This window comes from Musca autumnalis, unplaced genomic scaffold (genome assembly GCF_047663935.1).
Source record: "Musca autumnalis isolate F117 unplaced genomic scaffold, ASM4766393v1 scaffold_1, whole genome shotgun sequence".
Classification (NCBI taxonomy): Eukaryota; Metazoa; Arthropoda; class Insecta; order Diptera; family Muscidae; genus Musca; species Musca autumnalis.
Window position 1 is genome coordinate 177908031 of NW_027411644.1, and position 23147 is coordinate 177931177.

Below are 23147 nucleotides of genomic sequence, written 5' to 3' on the forward strand. Positions count from 1 at the left end.
GGTGTTTATTTTACGAAGAGTCCTTTGAAAGATTTCGGGTGAGTCAAACAACTCTCAATGGTTTTGTACAGAAATTTTGAAGTAGAAAAATTTGGAAAACAGTGAAGAAAATGGCAATACTCATGCAGAGGTATCAATACCTGATTCGTCTTCATTTAGTCAAGTTTCAGTTAATGATATCTCAGAAAATGTTGTTTCGGGAGCAGTAGTTCCAAATTGAAATTGAAGAATCAGTTACAGTTGATAATAAAACAAGGCATAAACGTATTATTCCTCAGTCAGATAGAGTTCTTAGATCAAGAGGAGTCGAAAGTGTGGAAATGTTGAACTTAGTAATTGAAAATCCCCAAACAATTGCCGAAGCACTTAATTCTGAGAATTCTGATAAATGCAAGGAAGCCATGGCAGCGGAATATGAGTCCTTAATAAAAAATCAAACTTGGACTCTCGTTAATCGTCCCAAGGGTAAGAATGTCATTGGATACAAGTGGGTGTTTGTCCTGAAACACAAAGCAGATGGTTCCGTTGAAAAGTACAAGGCTAGACTTGTGGCACAGGGGTCTTCCCAGAAGTATAATGTGGATTATAAGGAGACATTTGCTCCAGTTGTTCGACATTCGGTCATACGATTATTCCTGTCTTTAGCTACGCAACATAAATTGTTGGTCAATCACATCGACATTGTAGCGGCATATTTGAATGGAACTTGGATGAAGAAGTCTACATGCTGCAACCTCCTATGTTTGACAATAACACAAGCCAAGTATGTAAATTAAAGAAACCTTTATACGGCTTGAAACAAGCAGGACGAGAGTGGAATAAAAAGGTTAACGATATTTTGATGAAAATGTATTACAAATTACAAGTAATTATTGTAGACCCCACAAACTATATATAATTTTGATCAGCGTGCAATTCTACATCGATATAGCCATATCCGTCCGTCTCTAGCGTCCGATGGATGAAAGTGGATGAAAGTTTTGTAAAATCTATTATTTGTATGTAGGACTTTTGGTATTGAACGCGGTCTATGTAGGTCCACGTTTTCGTATAGCCCCCATACAAAGTGACGAGTGACGCGTCGTCGTTTTAAGGAAATTTTAGGATATTTGTCCCATTTGACCACCGAATTGGTTGAAATTTGGTATTTTGTGTCTCCAGAGGCTAAAAATCATTTCTACCAAAGTTCGTTTATATACATAGGTCCAGGTTTTGGTATAGCCCCCATATAACGCCCCATATATAGTACGCGTTACTTTAAGTCCCATTTGACCACAGAATCGGTTGTAAGTTTGTATTTTATGTTTCCACAGGCTAAGAAATATTTCTACCATAAAATGTTTATATAGGTCCAGGTTTTGATGTAGACCCCATAGGACGATATCTCCTAATTTTCGGTATTTTTGAAGGTTTTAGCTATACTATACTATACTACCAAAATGCCAGAAATTTGATATTTCGTCCTCTTTTGTGATGCAAAACTTTCTCCCAGAAATTTATCTGTATCGTTCCACGCTTTGATGTACACCTTATGGAACGGTACATCCCAATTTTCGGTGTTTTGAAGGGTTTAGCCTCATTACAACACCGAAATGGCTAAAATTTGGTACATAGTCTACGTTGTGGGTATAAAACTTTCTACCTGAAGATAGTCGGTATAGGTCAACGTCTTCATATAGCTTCCATAGAACGGCACTGCCCGATTTTCGGTATTTTAAAGATTTTAGCCTCATTATTCCACCGAAGTGGCTGAAATTTGGTATTTCGTCTTTTTCCGGGCTGCAAAAAATTCTCTCAGAAATTTGTCGGTACAGGTCAACGTTTTGAAAGAACGGCACCTCCCGATTATCGGTATTTTGAATTTTGAGCCTCATTATTTCACCAAAGTAGCTGTAATTTGGTATTAAGTCTTTTTCTGGGCTACAAATATTTCCCTCATACCCCCATAGAACGGTATATCCCAATTTTCGGTATATTGAAGGTTTTAGCCTCATTATAACTCAGAAATGGCTGCAAGATGGTACTTAGTCTTCGTTAAAGGCATAAAAATGCACATCTGAAATTTGTCGGTATAGGTCCATGTCTTCATAAAGCCCCATAGAACGGTATTTCCCAATTTTCTACATATAGCTCGTTCTCCACCTGAAGCTGATATTTGATATTAAGTTTTTGATAGAGGTATGAAACATTCCAGCCGAAATGTGCCGGTATAGGTCGACGTCAAATACCCCAATAGGACCGTACCTGCCGATTTAAGGTATTTTGAAAGTTGTGGCCTCAATATACCACCGATATGACTGAAATTTAGTATTTAAATGGTCATGGGTGTATAAAATATTGCAGAAGAGAATTATCAGTATAAGCCCTTTTATTCAAATAACCCCATAGAAGCGTAGTTCCCGATTTTCGGTATTTTAAGGTTGTGTCATCAATATCCCATCGAAACGGATGAAATTTAATATTTAATCTCCGTTGTTGATATAAAACTTCCCACCTGAAAATTTCCGGTATTGTCCCATGTTTTTATTTTTTGTTTAATTTGCAGCCATCCAGTATGACTACTGAGGATTCATTTATCCGAATGCGTTCGGCAATACTTAGCTTGAAAAGCCTACGTTTTAAAATATGTTAAATCGTCTGTTCCTAAAAAGGCTTATTCATTAATTTCTGTTTTGATTAAAAAATACACACACATAATAACTACACTCATAAAATCCTATTAACACATCTCACTCCCTCTTTCAATTTACTTGAAATTTATTTTCAATTTCACGAAGGTCACAATAGAAAAGTTTAGTCGTTTAAAATTATAGTTTATGTCTTTTAAGATCTACGTTTAATTTAATAATATCTGTTTTGAAGTTCTCTTAGCTTTGATTGCTGTGCTTTCTGAGCACGTAACACAATTCATATTTCCTTTTGCAACTACCATCGACACCACCTCCAACATGAAGTGGTACATATTCGACAATTCATATTGCTTTCTACTTTTCTATCTTTCCATGCTTCCACATTGGTTTTGAAATGTATTTACACAGCCATTGGACAAACAGTCGAATAGCATTGACCAAATTGTATACGTGCTGGAAATTTTAAATTTCATAAACTTCAGACTTATTGACAGAAGGTGGTAAAGTGACTTAAAAATTAGAGGTGTGTCTGTGTGTAATTGTGAATGTCTCGATTTCAAACGATGCCAATGACATTGCAATAAAATAGCAGATTTGCAGAGATTACTATACCCATTTAATTTCTATCTTACGAAGTACGAGTACTTTTGTAAGAGAAAGTGATTGGACTAATACTCAAAGAATTAATAAATTTAAATTCAGATTAAAAATGTGGGCTATGAGCTATTATTAATAGTTATTTGTAGCAACTGATTGGACTTTTAATGGCAACATAAACCAATTTAAATGCTTTAAAACATTTAATATTAAGAGGTACTCCTATTAATTTAAAGATAAATTTTAACCTTAAGACAGCCGAAAAGCTACAAATCTCTTCGATCCAAACAATAACAAGAGTAAGCTTATATAATAATATACGGTATCCCTACCAAAACATTGTAAGGTATTAACAATTTTCCGGATAAAAGTTTTGTATTCACAGTTCGGTCCAAAATGCGAAGAGAGGCCATAAAAAAAGCGTTAAGTTCGGCCGGGCCGAACTTTTCATACCCTCCACCATAAAATATCCTGAACTAAAATGGAATAATTAGTTTTCATTCCTGTCCCCAACTTTAAGTGGGTACGTTGAAATGTCAGATAATGTACATAAAATGCTTCATTCGGGAGGCCCTTTTTATGGTGCCTATATCTAACTATGTATGTTGACAAATTTTGGTGGGCTAGAAATTGGGAAGTACCGTTATATAGGGGTATTATAACCCTATAAACATGGACCTATGTTGACAGTTTTTGATGGGAGCCTTTAATGTCAAATAACTCCCAATTCGGTTAAAAATTTTAGCTAGAATTCTCAAAATACCGAAAATCGGTACATAACGTGGGAACTTCAAATGTCATTAACAGCTAGTTCGGAGGTATGTGGGCTATATGAAAATATTAACTTAAATGAACAATTTTTGTTGCAGAATTTTTGTTGGCTTTTAAATTTCAAACTACAGAAAGTTCGTCCAAAAAATTAAGCTAAGGTACGGAAAATCGGGAGGTTTGTTTTGGGGCTATACCAAAACATGGAACTACGTTCGGTTAAACATTTTAAGTAAAATCCTCAAAGTACCGAAAATCGGGAAGTATCGTTATATTGGGGCTATGTTGAAAATTGTTGATGCAGATGTGTGGTGACCACTACAACCTTCAAATGTCAAATTACAGTTAGTTCGGTTAAAAATTGTAGCTACAATTGCCAAATTACTGAAAATTGGGAGGTACCGTTATATGGGAACTATATCCGAACATGGACCTATGTTGACAATTTTTGTTTTTGTTTGCAGGCAGGTCAAGTTCAAGGATGGGCTATATCGGTCCACGTTTCGGTATAGCCACCATATAACGGTACCCTCCGATTTGCGGTATTTTGACGTTTTTAGCTACATTTTTAGACCGATTTAGCTATAATTTGAAATATAGGGTTCTTAAGTATCAATAAACTTATGTAACAAAAGTTGTGGACATAGGTCCACGTTTTGGTATAGCCCCCATATAACGGTACCCCCCGATATACGGTATTTTGACGTTTTTAGCTACATTATCAGACCGATGTAGCTATAATTTGACATTTAGGGTTCTTAAGTGTTAATAAACTTATAAATTAGAAGTTGTGGACATAGGTCCACGTTTTGGTATAGCCCCCATATAACGGTACCCCCCGATTTGCGGTATTTTGACGTTTTTAGCTACATTTTCAGACCGATGTAGCTATAATTTGACATTTGGGGTTCTTAAAAGTCAATAAACTTATATAACAAAATTTGTGGACATAGGTCCACATATTGGTATAGCCCCCATATAACGGTACCCCCCGATTTACGGTATTTTGACGTTTTTAGCTAAATTTTCAGACCGATTTGGCTATAATTTGACATTTAGGGTTCCTAAGTGTCAACAAACATATACAACAAAACTTGTGGACATAGGTCCACGTTTTGGTATAGCCCCCATATAACGGTACCCTCCGATTTGCGGTATTTTGACGTTTTTAGCTACATTTTTAGACCGATTTAGCTATAATTTGAAATATAGGGTTCTTAAGTATCAATAAACTTATATAACAAAAGTTGTGGACATAGGTCCACGTTTTGGTATAGCCCCCATGTAACGGTACCCCCCGATATACGGTATTTTGACGTTTTTAGCTACATTATCAAACCGATGTAGCTATAATTTGACATTTAGGGTTCTTAAGTGTTAATAAATTATAAATTAGAAGTTGTGGACATAGGTCCACGTTTTGGTATAGCCCCCATATAACGGTACCCCCCGATTTGCGGCATTTTGACGTTTTTAGCTACATTTTCAGACCGATATAGCTAAAATTTGACATTTGGGGTTCTTAAAAGTCAATAAACTTATATAACAAAATTTGTGGACATAGGTCCACGTATTGGTATAGCCCCCATATAACGGTACCCCCCGGTTTACGGTATTTTGACGGGTTTAGCTACATTTTCAGACCGATTTAGCTATAATTTGACATTTAGGGTTCTTAAAAGTCAATAAACTTATATAACAAAAGTTGTGGACATAGGTCCACGTTTTGGTATAGCCCCCATATAACGGTACCCCCGATTTGCGGTATTTTGACGTTTTTAGCTAAATTTTCAGACCGATTTAGCTATAATTTGACATTTGAAGTTCTTAAATGTCAATAAACTTATGTGACAAAACTTGTGGACATAGGTCCACGTTTTGGTACAGCCCCCATATAACGGTACCCCCGATTTACGGTATTTTGACGTTTTTAACTACATATTCAGACCGATATAGCTGTAATTTGACATTTAGGGTTCTTAAGTGTAACTAAACTTATATAACAAAAGTTGTGGACCTAGGTCCAAGTTTTGGTATAGCCCCCATATAACGGTACCCCCGATTTACGGCATTTTGACGTTTTTATCTACATTTTCAGACCGATTTAGCTATCAATTGACATTTAGGGTTCTTCAATGTCAATAAACTTATATAACTAGTGGACATAGGTCCATGTTTTGGAATAGCCCCCATATTACGTTACCGCCCGATTTCAGGTATTTTGAGAATTTTACCAAGAAGTTTTAGCCGAATTATCTGTAATTTGAACATTTGACATTTGAAATTCTTAGTGGTCACCACACCTCTTCACCAAAAATTGTCAAGAAAGCCCCCGTATAACGGTACCTCCTTTCAGTAATTTGATGATTTTAGCTACAATATAAAACCGAACAAGCAGTAATTTGACATTTGAAGTTCTTAGTGGTCGCAACACCTCTCCATCAAAAATTGTCAACATAGGTCCATGTTCGGATATAGCTCCCATGTAACGGTACCTCCCAATTTTCAGTAATTTGGCAATTTTAGCTACAATTTTTAACAGATCTAACTGTAATTTGACATTTGAATGTTGTAGTGGTCACCACATATCTGCATCAACAATTTTCAACATAGCCCCAATATAACGATACCTCCCGATTTTCCGTACCTTAGATTTATTTTTTGGACGATCTTTCTTTAATTTGAAATTTAAAAGTCAACAAAAATTGTTCATTTAAGTTCATATTTTCGTATAGCCCAGAAACCTCCGAACTAGCTGTTAATGACATTTGAAGTTCCCACGTTATGTACCGATTTTCGATATTTTGAGGATTCTAGCTAAATTTTTTAACCGAATTAGGAGTTATTTGACATTAAAGGCTCCCATCAAAAACGGTCAACATAGGCCCATGTTTTATTATAACCCCTATATAACATTACCTCCCAATTTCTAGCCCACCAAAAATGGTCAACAGTTAGATATAGGCACCATAAAAAAGGGCCTCCCGAATGAAGCATTTTATGTACATTACCTGACATTTTAACGTACTCACTTAAAGTTGGGGACAGGAATGAATATTTTATGGTGGAGGGTATGAAAAGTTCGGCCCGGCCGAACTTAATGCTTTTTTACTTGTTTCATTTTGCCGTCATTTTTGGGTCATTAACCTTGCTGAAGACTCATTTGAGAGGCACACCCCCTTCATCATACGGAAGAATTATATTTTTCAAATTTTCAATGTAATCTGGTGATTTCAAAAACACTTTGAATACTGTATAGAGACCCCACAGCATAGTAAGAAAATGAGCCCCACACCATGCTGTTACCTCTGCCATATTTAGCCGCCTTCAGAGTATATTTTGGGTTACATTATTGATTTTTGGGTCTTCAACCCTGATAAACTCCTCTATCGGAACAAAAAAAATATATTTGGTTTCATCAGACCAAAGAATGGTACTCAATTTTTCTTAGACCAAACGATGTGATTTCTAGCAACCTGTATTATTTGCTGAATATTTTTATACCCTACACCACTACGTGGGAAGTGTAAAATTTTTCGATTAAAATTATACTTTTCTGACACTGTAAGCTCTAATGTGGCCACCACAGAGTGTTTTAGCAGTTTTTGATGCGTCAAAATTAATATTTAAGTAGTTTTTTATTTGTAAAGATGTGGTAAAAGGATCTTTTTTAATCATCGAATAACGCATTTATAATTACAGGTGCAATTTTTGAATTTCTGCTACGACTTTTATCTTTGAAGTTCACTTATGTGCATCCTCCACCATTGTTTTTAAAGATTCTAAGCTTTTTCTGTAATTTTCTGTAATATGAATTTCCTTCTTTATGTAAACATTTAATGATTTCTCGAGTAGCGTGATAACAATGCGTATTTTTACCCACATTTGCAAAGAAAAACTAAAAAATACCGGTAGATTTAACATTTAATGAATAGAAATTAACTCATTTCAAACTTTTACTTACAGGAAAGAATCACAAAAAATAATATCAATTTATTTTTACTAAAACGAAAAACTGTCCTTATTATTTTTCACAGCAGAAATCACGGATTTTACGAAAAATATTTGTTTTGTATAAAAACTAAACAGAAAGAAAACAAAATCGTAACAGGATTTCTTATTGTAATACATGTACATTTTCAAAAACAAATTTCCATCGCAAATTCTTCCATTTTACACATTTTAGGAGCGACCAAAAGTTGTGAATGCCACTGTCCTTATTATTTTTCACACCACTGTATAAGTTTTTTGGTCGCTAAGAACCCTAAATATCAAATTATAGCTAATTCGGTCTAGAAATGTGACTTAAAACGTCAAAATACTTGAAATCGGGCGATAACGTTATATGGGGGCTATTCCAAAACATGGACCTATGTCCACTAGTTTTGTTATATAAGTTTATTGACACTTAAGAACCCTAAATGTCAATTTATAGCTAAATCGGTCTGAAAATGTAGCTAAAAACGTCAAAATACCGTAAATCGGGGGGGTACCGTTATATGGGGGATATACCAAAACGTGGACCTATGTCCACAACTTTTGTTATATAAGTTTATTGACACTTAAGCACCCTAAATGTCAAATTATAGCTAAATCGGTCTGAAAATGTAGCTAAAAACGTCAAAATACCGTTAATCGGTGGGTACCGTTATATGGGGGCTATACCAAAACGTGGACCTATGTCCACAAGTTTTGTTATATAAGTTTATTGACACTTAAGAACCCTAAATGCCAAATTATAGCTAAATCGGTCTGAAAATGTAGGTAAAAACGTCAAAATACCGTAAATCGGGGGTTACCGTTATATTGGGGCTATACCAAAACGTGGACCTATGTCCACCAGTTTTGTTATATAAGTTTATTGACACTTAAGAACCCTAAATGTCAAATTATAGATAAATCGGTCTGAAAATATAGCTAAAAACGTCAAAATACCGTAAATCGGGGGGTACCGTTATATGGGGGCTATACCAAAACGTGGACCGATATAGAGCATCATCGAACTTGACCTGCCTGCAAACAAAAGACGCATTTTCCTAAAATTCAGCGTCCTATCTCTATTTTTGTGGATGCTAGAGTGATTACCACAGACGGACGGACGGACGTGCACAGATCGACTCAGAATTTTACCCTGATCAAGAATATATCAAGCTTTTTGTAGAAAATTAACTTATGTTGAAACTGAGGTATGGGGTATTGTAACTCGCGATCAGTTTTACTATACCATAACTTTTGACCGCATTTCGGCAAAATAAACTGTTTTAGCCCAATTCACCGAGGGGTTTCTTAAAATAATAATTTGAGCGGAAGCTGTGGTCGTACTAATGTAAAAAAATCGGAAAAAATCGTTGAAATAAACGAGTTTCATTATGTTATTTTCCAATTAGTGGTTTTACAACACAATGTAGAGCTTAATGCTCACAGGAGAAGTTAAAGAGCACACTTCAGAGTTGAAGTTTCTAATGTATGATTTTTATACCCTACACCACTATGTGGGGAGGGTATTATAAGTTGGTTTTGGCCAAAAAGTTTGTAACGCATCGAAATAATAGTCGTAGACCCATACTTATATATACCAAAATGAATGTCTCGACGAGCTGAGTCGATCTGGCTATGTGTGTCCGTCCGTCAGTCCGTCCGTCCGTCCGTCTGTCCGTCTGTCCATCTAAACCTTGTAATCACGCTACAGGTCGCAATTTTGATCGGATCGTCACGAAATTTTAGATGTTGATGGGGGTCCCGGAGGGGAAGAAGCCTATTGATTTTGGTGATGGTCGGATAATATTTAGGGGTCGGAATAGGCAAAAAAACTTATGTGGATAAAAAGACAACGTATTTTTCCAAAGCGAATATCTCAGCTTCTATACGGGGTATACCAAAAGCAAAACCTGACAATAAAAGAAGAAAATATCACCTTTCTAATGATGTTAAGCAGGTTCTCTTAGCTGATCAAACAACGAAGATATCACAATAGCCGCAAATAAAATCCAAATTTTCATTTTTGCGATTTTAATTACAATGACGAATATCACAGCTTTGGTTAGGGACTTTCCAAAAGCAAAGCCTGGCTATGAAAGTAGAAGATCTCGTCTTTACAATGATGTAAACTAGGTCGCCGTAGGTGACCAAATAATGGAGATATCGCAATAGTCGGTAATACATCCCATTTTTCCACTTTTTTGGAAATCACGCTACAGGTCTCAATTTTGATCGGATCGTCACGAAATTTTGGGGGTTAATGGGGGTCACACAAATGAAGAAGCCTATTGATTTTGGTGATGGTCAAATAATATTTAGGGGTCGTAATAGGCAAAAAACTTATTTGGAGAAAAAGACAACGTTTTTTCCCAAGCGAATATTTCAGCTTCAATATGGGGTATACCAAAAGCAGAACCTGGCCATGAAAGTAGAAAATATCGCCTTTCTAATGATGTAAAGTAGGTTCTCGTAGGTAATCAAACAACGAATATATCGCAATAGCCGCTAATAGACCCAACTTTTTATTTTTGCGATTTTAATAATAATGACGAATATCACAGCTTTGGTTGGGGATCTTGCAAAAACAAAGTCTGACTATGAAAGTAGAGAATCCCATCTTTACAGTGATGCAAAGTAGGTTGGCGTAGGTGGCCACATAACGGAGATATCACAATAATCGGCAATACATCCCATTTTTTCATTTGTCGTAGGTGGTCAAACAGCGAAGATATCAAAATAGCCGCAAATAAAACCCAAATTTTCATTTTTGCGATTTTAATTATAATGACGAATATCACAGCAAAAGCAAAGCCTGGCTATGAAAGTAGAAGATCCCGTCTTTACAATGATGTAAACTAGGTCGGCGTAGGTGACCAAATAACGGAGATATCGCAATTGTCGGTAATACATCCCATTTTTCCACTTTTTTTGGAAATCACGCTACAGGTCGCAATTTAGTTGGATCGTCTCGAAATTTTGGGTGTTATTGGGGGTCCCACAGAGGAAAAAACCTTTTGATTTTTGATAATGTTTGGATATTATTCAGGGGTCGGAATGTGACAAAAAAAATATTTGGAAAAATACCAACGTTTTATTTCAAAGTTAATATCTCCCTTCTATAGGAGGTATATCGAAAGCAAAACCTGGCAAGGAAAGTAGAAAATATCACCTTTACAACGATGTGTAGGTTGTCATAGGTGGTCAAACAACAGAGATATCGCAATAGTCGGTAATGCATCCCTTTTTCCATTTTTGTGCAATCACACTACGAAATTTTGATCGGATCCTCACGAAATTTTGGGGGTTGTTGGGGGTCTAACAGAGAAAGAAGCCTATTGATGGTTGGCATACATCCCACTTTTCCATTTTTTATTTGGGTTGTACTGTCGATGCACTTAAATGCGTTTTAAAAAAATTGACCTGTGTTAATGAAGACATTCAGAGCATAGGCGCTAAGCTACCCCAAGTTTAATATTTTGAATTTTATTAGTCAAAAGCTTATGAACAGGGGTAGTGGTGTAGGGTATCACATAGTCGGCCCCGACCCGACTATAGCCTTGGCTCACTTGTTTAATATATCCACTGTATCTACCTCAAACGGATGCTGACATTTTGAAACCTGAAAAATGGGGTTTTTTGAATTTTTGCTCTAATCGGGACGCGCAGCCGGATTTCCCTAAAAGCTTATTATTGGATTGTAGTACTCGCGATTTCGCATTTTTTAATGTATAATAGAGATGGGCGCGTGCCTAAAAAATTAGGCACGAACATGCACGAACACGGACCAAAATTTTTATGCACATTCACGCACAAACACGGCGTTTTTCGAGAAGGCACGAACACGCACACTCACGCACGAAATTACAAAACCAGTAAGGAAAGGATCAAAGTCGAGCGGGGCCGACTATATAATACCCTACACCACTGTGAATATGTAAAATATGTATGGGAGCTAAATCCAAATCAGAACAGATTTCGACATAATTTTTCACATTTATTTGTAGACCAAATTCCGTCACATAGTCCAAATTTCATCAAAATCGGACAATTATAGCGTGTTTCGTGCATCAAATACCTCAAATCTGCCTAAATAATATATGAGAGCTATATTCAAATCTGAAACGATTTCGATATAATTTGGCACACTGAACACACTAGGCCAAATCCCGGCAAACATTCCAAATTTTATTGAAATCGGACATATATAGCGCGTTTGGTGCATCAAATACCTAAAATCGGACGAGAATATATATCCAAATCTGAACCGATATCTATATAATTTAGCACACTTATTTCTAGCGAAATCCCGGTAAACATTCCAAATTTTATTGAAATCGTACACATATAGCGCGTTTCGTGCATCAAATGACTTAAATCGGCCGAATATATATATGGGGTCTATATCCAAATCTGAACCGATTTCTATATAATTTGGCACACTTATTTCTAGACTAAATTCCGTCGCATATTCCAAATTTCATTGAAATGACTTAAATCGGGCGAAGATATATATGGGGGCTATATCCAAATCTGAACCGATTTTTACCAAAATAAATAGCGTTCGTCCTTTTGCCAAAAAACTATCTTCCCCAATTTTCATGCGAATCGGACAATAAATGCGACCTGTACTTTGTTTACAAAAATACATGGACAGACGGACATGCGTAAATCGACTTAGAAAGTGATTCTATGTATATCCCTAAAAGGAACTATGGGTCTATCTCGTTTCCTTTTGCATGTTACAAACTAATGCACAAAGACATAATACCCCTTACCACAAGGTGGTGTAGGGTATAAAAAGGAGAAATCGATATAGATGTACATTTGTTTTTAAAAAATATTCATATGCACTTCTAATTTTTCTATTCTTATTTAAAAACCATTATTTTGTCCAAGTTAGAACTCAAAAGTCTAGTACGCCTTTCGTTGAGAATATTTCCAGATGTGGAAAAAATCTCTCGCTCGTTGCTGAGGGTATAGCCAAAAATTTCCTGACTAATTGTTCTAAATATTTTAGATTAGGCTGTTTCCAAAAGTTAAAAACATCAGTCAGGCTAGATACGGCACTCGATAATATGTATTTCTGTATCAACTTTTTTCGTTTTTCGTCTTTTTGCCATTTTGATCCAAAAACTCTGATAATTAGTGTAAATGTGGCATTGTAATTTCCTGCTCATCATATGTTCTCACTTTGTATAACAAGTAACATTGTTTTCACATTAGCAAATAAAAAATCATCTTCTTATAGGTCATTTAGATATGACTTCATTAGCCGGATTTAGTGCATTATCAGGTTTCATTTGCTAAATCCGGTCAAAATCTACCAGATATCCCACACAAAAATAAATCCTCGTATTGGGTGGATTTATTTTAAATCCGGCATAAATCCTCGTATACACCTCTGTTTTTTGCAACATGTTGCTAGAAAATACAAAAAGTTTCAAGCTGGCACAAGAAACAAGGTAGATGCATCGGTGAATTGCTACACTAAAAATAATTTAAAATCTAAAAATTTGTAAACAAGGCGGAAAAATTACATTTGTTTTGATGTACAAAGTTGATTTTAATCAACCAAGACTAATATTTACGATGTCTAAACGATAAAATAATTCTTTATTTGCTCATTAGTTAGCATTAGTATCATAATAAGCTAACATATTCAATATTAAACAATCAATTTGTAATTTGCCATAAGTTTTTTTTTAGACGATTTCAATTTACAACAACTTCTTCTGACGTTTCAAATTCGATTGGATAGGCTGATGCATCTACCTTGGTAATTGTGCTATGAACAAAAATCAGCTGATTGAAATTTAAATCCTCGAAAAGTTATATCTAAATGCAATGAGATTTGTACTGAATTTATTAAATCCAGATGAGGATTTATGGCTAGTCTAAATGAGCTGTTAAACGGCGGAAATAAAAACGCCCTATAAGATGTGTCATTGTTGGTACAAAACGTTTAAGCAATGATTGTTTTGTTTTAGCTTTCATTTGAGCAGACTTTCAAAAGTTTTTTAGACCAAAGGGCAAAAATGTGCATAGTAGGGTACTTTTCCGAGAATATTTTATGAAAACCCAATAGAACACGCACTACTCACGGCACGACACGCGCCCACCTCTAATGTATAACATGAGGGTGTAGCCCTCACAGGATCACAGTAATCTGCGCCTAAACACGAAATTTTTGTGCGTAAATTTTTCTCAAAAACCTATTTTTTCGGTTTAAAATTTACAAACATCATTCGATTTCCGTGGAAACCCGCGTAAATTTAGTTTTTTACGTTCTGAATCTAACAAGCCACGACGCGTAAAAATCCACCCACTAGATCGGCGGATATGATACCCCTCAAATTTCGAAAATTTGCAAAAAATTATTTTGAAAATATCGCATATTAAAATGCGTTTTGGATGTGTCAGTTCTACTTAAATAAATAGATCGATACGCGTGTTTAAACTGCGCGAAAACAGATATTTAAAAACTATCACTAATCCAGAGATATAATAGATTTTTTCTAAAAATTAAGTGCGATGCTACATCCACTGTTCTTGATGGATCGCATTGAAACGGCATAGAAAGATGTATTTTTTAATGGTGATTATTGAAATCGGATGCGCATAAAATGTAAATGAACTTCGCGGAAATTATGACCATTTTACTGTATTTTGCACCCTTAAATGCAGCAGATGCTACATCGTGGCCGCCAAATGGAATTTGACAAACTGTACATCAAATAAAAGGGATTGATTAGCTGTGTTGGAAAATCGGATGCGCATCATGTCATTTTCATAATTACGCGGTTTATATGCGTCTCAAATGTTGTAATATTCAATATAACATTATTTTAACGTTATGCCACAATTGGAATTCCTTGTGATTTAATATAAGGTTCTAATAATATTATCCAATAGGAAAACTATAAGCGAAAAATTTGTTACAACGGAATATCATCATTATTGCGTGAAATTTTGACGAAAATGCCGAAGAACTCAAACATTTTTTCTCCAACTTTTCCTATAAAACCATAAAAAAATAAAATTAGAATAATATGATTTTAATTTTTTCGTAATATTTTCTTCGTATTTTTGCAAATAACATGAATACTATAGCTCCAACCTTCACAACATAGGTTTTATTTTATTCCTCAAAATTTCTGCATGCTGTTATAATTTGTTTATATATTTTTCGTAAGTATGAGCGCTGTTGTTTCAAAAATATGTTCGTAAATACGTAAAATTATTTAACAAATTTGATTTTTCGCGAATCCATTGAGACTTTGCGATTATTTTTTGCATCATCGCAAAGGGTACGAATTCAGTTAACGATAATAGGATATAACAGCTAACTATATTAAGCCGCGATTTTTTTAGAATTTTTTCTAATTATCATAATTAAAACGGTTATATCTTTTGCGCGCAACGATCAAAGTTAGCAACGAAAACAGATTTGGAATGCTGATTTTTTTCTTAATCTATGTACCAAAACTCATTGATGTAGTATCAAAAATTTTTTTTTGATTTTTTTGAAATGGAAAAAACAATTTTAGACATTTTTCCTGATATGTATATACTTTATAGGGTCGCAGATGAGTATTTCAATGCGTTACAAACGGGAAAACAAACTTAATATACCCTCCATACTATGGTGGAGGGCATAAAAAAGAATTGGTGGTACCATTATATTGGGGATTTATGTCTTATACCTCTAGTGAAGATTAAGTACCAAATTCCAGTCGTTGCTGTGTGATAATGTGGCGAAACCTTTAAAATATCGAAAATCGGCAGGTACAGTTCTCTGGGGGCTGTATAAGTTAGATACTTTGTCCCTCAACTTCCCCTGCTCTATCAACTACGGATACTGATTGGCGCATTGGCATCTCCTCTACAACTCCCTCTGTGGAGACGGCAATGTGCGGATTGCCGCTGCGCATAGGTTGTTGTCGGTTTGTTCTTTATTACACCCTTACTCTCACTGGAATAATTGTAATTGTGTTAGTATATGACATGGGATCCTCTGCGATCACTTAGAACCTCTGCGTTCACTTGTCATTAGTCACTTGTCGAAAAATAACGTCTACGCGTTAATAACACTGTACAACACAAAAAATAATTACAGTTAAAACCGGGCTTATAATCTGCTCGAAAAGAAGACACGTGTATCGGAATTTTGAAGGTTTACGTCGGGAGGTAACCTATATGGGGGGTCCAATATTTCGCTTTGTGAACTGTTTTGGAAATATACGGAGTAAGATTCCTCGTAATCTTGCATTTTAGGTATATTGTGTCCTTGGCAATATTACTGAGAATGCTCTGCAGAACATTTTTGTGGAATATGTTAACCCTCTAACGTCTCGCTAACGGGGTCTTTTTGGTCCCTTTTTTAATAAAGATTTTAAATCTTCTTTAAGGGTGGGTAGCAGCGGGTTCAAATTGCTACGGAATTAGGGTTCGAACTTAATCCCGTGTATACATTATATTATTCCTCAGTAACGATTTTTATACCCTCAGCCTTTAGGCTAAAGAGGGTATTTACACTTTGATACGACCAAAAATGTGCCTCATCGAAATAATGGTTTTAGACCCCAAGTATGTTTGCACGATATCCGTTTCAGACAATTTTGAGTAGATCTAGCAATGTCCGTCCGTCTGTCTGTCTGTCCGTCTGTCTGTCTGTCTGTCGGGCTGGCTGGTGCGCACGATAACTCTCGAACGGATCAATCGATTCGGTTCAAATTTTGGGTATCGAAATATTTTCTCCAGATTCGATTTAAGTTCGAAGATAAGCCATATAGGTCCACTCCTTCAGGTACCTCCCCCACAAATGTTCAAAAATTGTCGCAAAACTTGTGCGCAAGATAACTCTTGTAGGGAATAACCGATTTGGTCCATACTTTGCACATCTTGTAATTTCTACCAAACTTAGATTAGGTTCCAATATGGACTCAATCGGTCCACTCCTTCGGGTACCTCCCACACAAAATTTCGGAAATGTTCAGTTTAGGACCTGGTCTCGAATCGCTTTGATTTTTGTTTACGCAAGTTGTATTCGCTGTCCTCTATACGACGCTGTAAGTTTCATTAGGGGCAAGTCCATACTTCCTGAGAAAATAGCCTGAAAGTTACAAAAAACCCTATGACACCGTGTGTAGTGGTTGGAGCGCAAGATAACTCTCGAACGGATCTGCCGATTCGGTCCAAAATTTGGCTTTCGTAATATTTTGTCCAAACTTATTTCAAGTTCAAAGATGGATTAAATCGGTCCACTCCTTCCGGTACCTCCCACACAGAAATTCGAAAATGTTCGGAAAATTCGTGTGTACGATAACTCTTGATGGGAGTGACCGATTTGGTCCATACTTTACACATTCTCATAATATCTACCAGATATAGATCAGGTTCGAATATGGACTATATTTGTCCACTCCATCCCGTACCTCCCACATAAAATGTTGGATAAGTTTTCTTTAAGACCTGCTATTGAATCACTTTGATTTCTGCTGAAGCAACTTACATTCGCTGCCTCAATTTCGATGGTAAGAGTTGTTTCAGGGGCAAGTCCATACTTCTTGAGAAAACAGCCTGAAGGGTGTAAAACCCCCTATGGCACCCCCATGGCCTATGTCGGTCCATTCCTTTAAGTACCTTTTCAGCAAAATTTTTGAACTTTAATCCTAATCAACATTTTTGTCGGTTCATGCGAGACCAAAATTTTGAAACCCCCTAAATACATAAGTTTATTGTGAAAAAAAGTGTTTCAATTTGCACAGGCTGAGGGTATATCTCTGTCGGCAAAGCCGACTGATACTTTTTTACTTGTTTATTGGCACTTAAGAACCCTAAATATCAAATTATAGAAAAATCGGTCTGAAAATGTAGCTAAAAACGTCAAAATACCGTAAATCGGGGGAAATATACGGAATCTTTTTGGTCCCTTTTTAATAAAGATTTTAAATCTTCTTTAAGGGTGGGTAGCAGCGCGTTCAAATTGTTACGGAATTAGGGTTCGAACTTAATCCCGTGTATACGTTATATTATTCCGCAGTAACGATTTTTACCAACTGAAACAGGGTTCGTTTTGGATTACGATTCTATAATGATTTATTGACGTTATTCACTTAAGTTATTCACACAAGACTTTATGTCTCTACTAGCACAAAGCTTATCTCCAGTAAGCTCAAAGCTTTACTCTACTCAGTTTGCTCTTTACTCTTTACAGACGACTTAACTCGCGGAATGATTTATCACTACTTCAAATCCCAGCCGTTCCTTTCTCGTATTTATAGCACTGCCGACCAAGAAGAGGGCACACAAAATTCTCAATATTGGCGACTTTTGACAGTGTGTTAGTAATGTTGTAAGCACGCATGCTGCAAAACAAAAACAAATCAAAATATTTGATCTCTTTTGTGTGCTCTTTTGTTGCGTTCGGGTCGTGTGTATGTGAATTACCGAAAAACGTCGTAACCTCAACAATACCAAAGAACCGCATTGATTTATAGGTGCCCGCTGATAACGCAGAATGTTCCACAATGATCACGTGACATGGTAGTGGATTCGCAAATACAGACGAATTAATGCAAATAACTAATGTGGGCAGAGGTAGCGTGCAGGCAGTAGTAAATAAGGGAGAGGACATGGGTTGCAATGAATGCGTCACAATGCAGAAGCATAACTTAATGCAGGGGTGCTCAGAATAGTTCGTGTATTAGTAGTGGTAAAACACTCTCCCCATTACTAAGCAATGGCAAATGAGAAATAAAGAGAGAATACGTGTGGTTTGTTTTGACGCTACCGGAAGTGATCACCATAGACTTAATGTACAAAATAAATAAATAAGAGAGAGAGAGATAGAACTGAAAGCATAAATAATAGTGATTGGAATTCGATAGCGTAATTCTTGTTGTAAATTTGATTCAAATAAACTAAATTCTTAATCAAAATTTACGTTACAATTGACTTAAATCTACCAGTTACTTTCGTAATAATATATTCCACAAAAATGTCCGCCATAAGATTTTACTATAGGACTCAGAAAAAACCAAAACTGAAAAATCTAAACTAAGGCTAGAAAATGTGAACAAGTGTTATATATGTAAGTATATGAAGACACGTGTCTTCTTATTTCTGGTCTTCTATCATGCTTCGGCATCAGAATATGAAATTTGAATATAAAAGTTTCAGAAAAACTAATCAAACATTTGCTCATATTTGTTTATATACATACATATGTATACTGGAAACTGTCAAACTTTCCAATAAAATTTCAAATGACACCTGGCGACACTGTGTGTTGCCTAGGCCAGAAGGTTTTCGAGTGACCCTCGTATATATGTTTAAACATACACATGTATGTATCACAAGCACATAAAAGGCATTTTTGTCCATACTTAGGGTTACAAATTATATCATGAACACCGACATGTATTTAGGTTCCCAAATAATTCTCCAAAAAGTGAAACAAATGACTTTTTTAGAAATTTCAAATATTGTCAAATATTGTCAAAACAGAAGCATAAAATGTCACATACAGTTTTTGGATATAAATTTTTCGATATAAATTAAATATCGATTTTTTTAGGATTAATCCTTTTCATGTAGAAAACAGCCCAGCCGTTCTTTATAAGCGCAGTAACTAACACCATTTGCTTATATATAGATTGGGTTTCTCTTACATTTGATACAAACTAAACATAGGACTTCAGCATTAGACGCTTGTATCGAAAAGAAAATACTTTTAAAAATATAACAATTCATTTCAACAAGTAGTGGGTTGCATTTATGTCACGTAACTGGTATGCTAGTTGTTAAACATAAAGCATTGTTGTTGGTTGCAGCAGTCAACTAGCCTGAAATGAAAGTGGAGGATATACCGTTGATGTTCACATCTTCATTTTAGCTTCAAGTAATCTGTAAGTATTATTGGATGACATATTGTAATAGTAGATTTTTTCGAGAGTTCTTAGCTGCTCACTTTGTGGTAGGGATGGATATAAAGGTAGTCAACAGAAATGCATAAAAAAGTTGTATACGCTTTTCAGTATGACACAGTCGTATAACTATGCACCGGGCCGGGGCTACAATCTCAATAAACACATATTTGAGTTTGTATAATTGCTAAAGTGTTTATTCGTCAAGGGATATAATGTAACACTGGACTGTTTTATTCAGCAAATCCTCATGCAAGAAATTCTAAGAATGTAAAGTTCACTAGCTACCATCTCAATAATTTCATGTTATTGTTGGTGTATTTTTTTCTCTATCCGTGCGTTTAATGTCATGTCTACTTCCATTAGATCTAATGGATGCCTGAAATTGTGAACAACGGTAACTAACTCTCGTGAAGAAATAACACAGTTATTGCTTGGATTCATAGATAAATATTTTAAAATTGAGTTTATATTTTCAAAAGAATCCTTTTACCCCCAAACAGAAATAGTACACTATTTTTGTTTTCGCTGGCATTCTACAATTGTTTGCATAACAGGAAAATTGCAAACGAAAATACCAAAGGAAAACAAACCATTTCGTTTGAAAATTCAAATACTCGCTACGATAACATAGTGGATGAAAAGCAATAGACAGTTGAACAGCATTAAAGTCAGAACAATTTTTCCAACCATAAAAGTAGTCGTTAAGTATGAATTGAAAACAAAACTGGGCAAAGAAAAGTTAAATACGGTACAAATTGGCTAAAATTTGCGTTGTTTTTTCAGACAGAGCTACAGCTATGAAACTTTTAAAAATGTTTTGTACGTTTAAAACTTTTGAAAAAGTAATTGCAAGGTAATGCATTTTCTTGTGCTTGCATTTGATAGATTTTGGATTTGAAAGTTTTATGAATTTATGGTCCATGACTCTAGACATATATTGTCACGGCTACTGTAAGACTGGTTTCAAGTCCTCTAACCGACTCTGCTGTTTTCTTTATATCAAGAATCTCTGCATAAAAGACTCAACAGTTATCGCTAAGCATATATGTACATATATTAGATCAATGGATTTTCGCAGTAGAGAACGGCGCCATGACCCCTCCATCTTTATTCTATCTTTGAATATTGTCGGGCTGTCTAGAGGAGAATTGTATTCAGTCCAAAAGTTCTAGTTGCTGTGGGTGAGCTGAAAGAGGTTTGCGTATAATCGTTTGTACGAAGACTTAATACTAAATTTTAGAAATGTTGGTTGGATAATGTGCCTAAAATCTTCAAAATACTGAAAATCAGTATATGAGGAAAAGTCAAAATTTTTTAGTTTCCATGAAGCCGAGGTTTGAACTATTATAATACGCGAACTATTGTAGTTTACCAGTAACTATGACTATTGCTGGATTATTTTAGATGTTTTTGTACAAAGCTCAAAAATTTAGCAAAAAAATTTAATTTACGTGGTAGTTACGACCGCGTAAAGGAAAAAACATAGGTAAAAACACGTTGAAGCTAAACAGGTTTTTTACATTGCTATTCGATTTCTGATTAAACCATTCAAATGACGGACATCTGTCCAAAGTAAAAGTAGGAGAATACAAAATGAAGATTACACTTCTAATGTATCACTTTCCAAAATTTCCACTGCATCCCCCTTTTATGGATGCTAACATTTTGAAGCCCGATTTCAGGTGTTTTTTGTATTTTTTATGTAACTGGGACGCGCATTCGGATATTTCGAAAAACCAATTATAGGATTAAAGAACTCCCGATTTCGCATATTCTGATATGTATATTGTGTATGTAGCCCACACAGCAGCAGAGTAATCTACTGCCAAAGGCCAAAATTTAGTGTGATATTTTTTCTAAAAAACCTATTTTTTGGGTACAGTATTTACAATATCGTTTTGATTGTGCTGGTACCCCGCGATATTTTAGTTTTTCGACGATCCGGATCATATGAATCACAGATCATAAAAATCCATCTACTAGAACGGCGGAAATGGCTACTGCAAAAATTGAAAAATTTGCGAAAAATGTTTTTCAAAATATCGCTGACTAATTCGCGTTTTATGTGGATCGTTTCGATTTCAATGAAGAAAGTGAATCATCACTCGCGTTTGTGCGAAAACAGCGGTTTGAAAAATTTAGTGGCGTGGGAGCTGTATCCGATTTATCCAAAAAATACTGTGTGATGCTACATCCACGATTCTTGATGGATTTTATTGAAATATGTTTAGATCGATGTATTTTTTCACGGTTGATAGCGAAATCGGATGCGCATAAAAAGTGTATGCACTTTGTGCAAAATATAAGCGTTATACAGTTTGTTGCACACTAAACTGCAGACGATGCTACATCTTAGCGGCCAAAGTAAATCCTGGCAAATGTGTACAAATTAAAAGAGAAGAATTCGCTGTATTGGTAAACCGCATGCGCATCATGTGATTTTGAGGATTTCGCGATTTACACGCATTTCAAAATGAACATTACCCGATACAATTTTATTTCAAGATTATACCCCATTTAAAGGAACCCAACATTTATTTGAAAGATATCCATATCTTCTGCTAGATGTTAGCGTGTTTTCGAGAAGTGATTAGAATAAAAAATGTGATTTATTGAGTGAAATTTAACTAAAATAGAAGAAAAACTCCGACCTATTTTTCTTACATTTTGTTCAACTAACTCACAAAATAAATGTTAATAAATATTTTCTCTTACAAAAATTTTATAAATTTCCTCAATAGATTTTTTTTTTTCGCTATAATATGAAAACCATTAAACGGATTTGTATAGTTTTGGTTTCATTTGAATCTTCGAGATGTATAGATTACGTACATATTTTTTATATATTTTTCAGAGGCATAAGCAGGTTGGATTTTATTAAAACAAGTTGCAAAGTACCAATTGTTTGGAATTCTTTCCTAATTTCCGCGAAAATGCACAACTTTTTCACTAAAGTTATGGGACCTCAGTAAACATATAGTATGTAGGGAGCCCCTAATTAAGAGAGTTTCTCAATATAATGATTAGAGACTTTTAAAGATTTTTTTCTTTTTATCAGAATTGAAACCGCCATAACTTTTGCGCGCAACAACCAAAATTAGTATTACGAACAGATTTAAGAATGGAATTTTTTCCCAATCTATGTACCAATAATCTTTCATGTAGCTTAAAAAAAAAATTTTAATTTTTTTTTTATGGAAAACTAAAAAATTTTGTCTTTTCTTCATATACGTTCTATCAAAAC

The 23147-nt window shown here is 35.2% G+C and overlaps 1 protein-coding gene across 1 annotated transcript; it reads left to right on the top strand.

Annotated features, from left to right (window-relative positions):
• Nucleotides 1-320: 320 nt before the first annotated feature.
• Nucleotides 321-776, top strand: LOC141389476 (uncharacterized). The gene has a single exon (XM_073961008.1). It carries the CDS (start codon nucleotides 321-323, stop codon nucleotides 774-776), a length of 456 nt encoding a protein of 151 aa, XP_073817109.1.
• Nucleotides 777-23147: the final 22371 nt, after the last annotated feature.

What these genes read in the sequence shown, in the direction of transcription:
- LOC141389476 (XM_073961008.1), top strand. Translation starts at nt 321, where the DNA reads ATGTTGAACTTAGTAATTGAAAATCCCCAAACAATTGCCGAAGCACTT.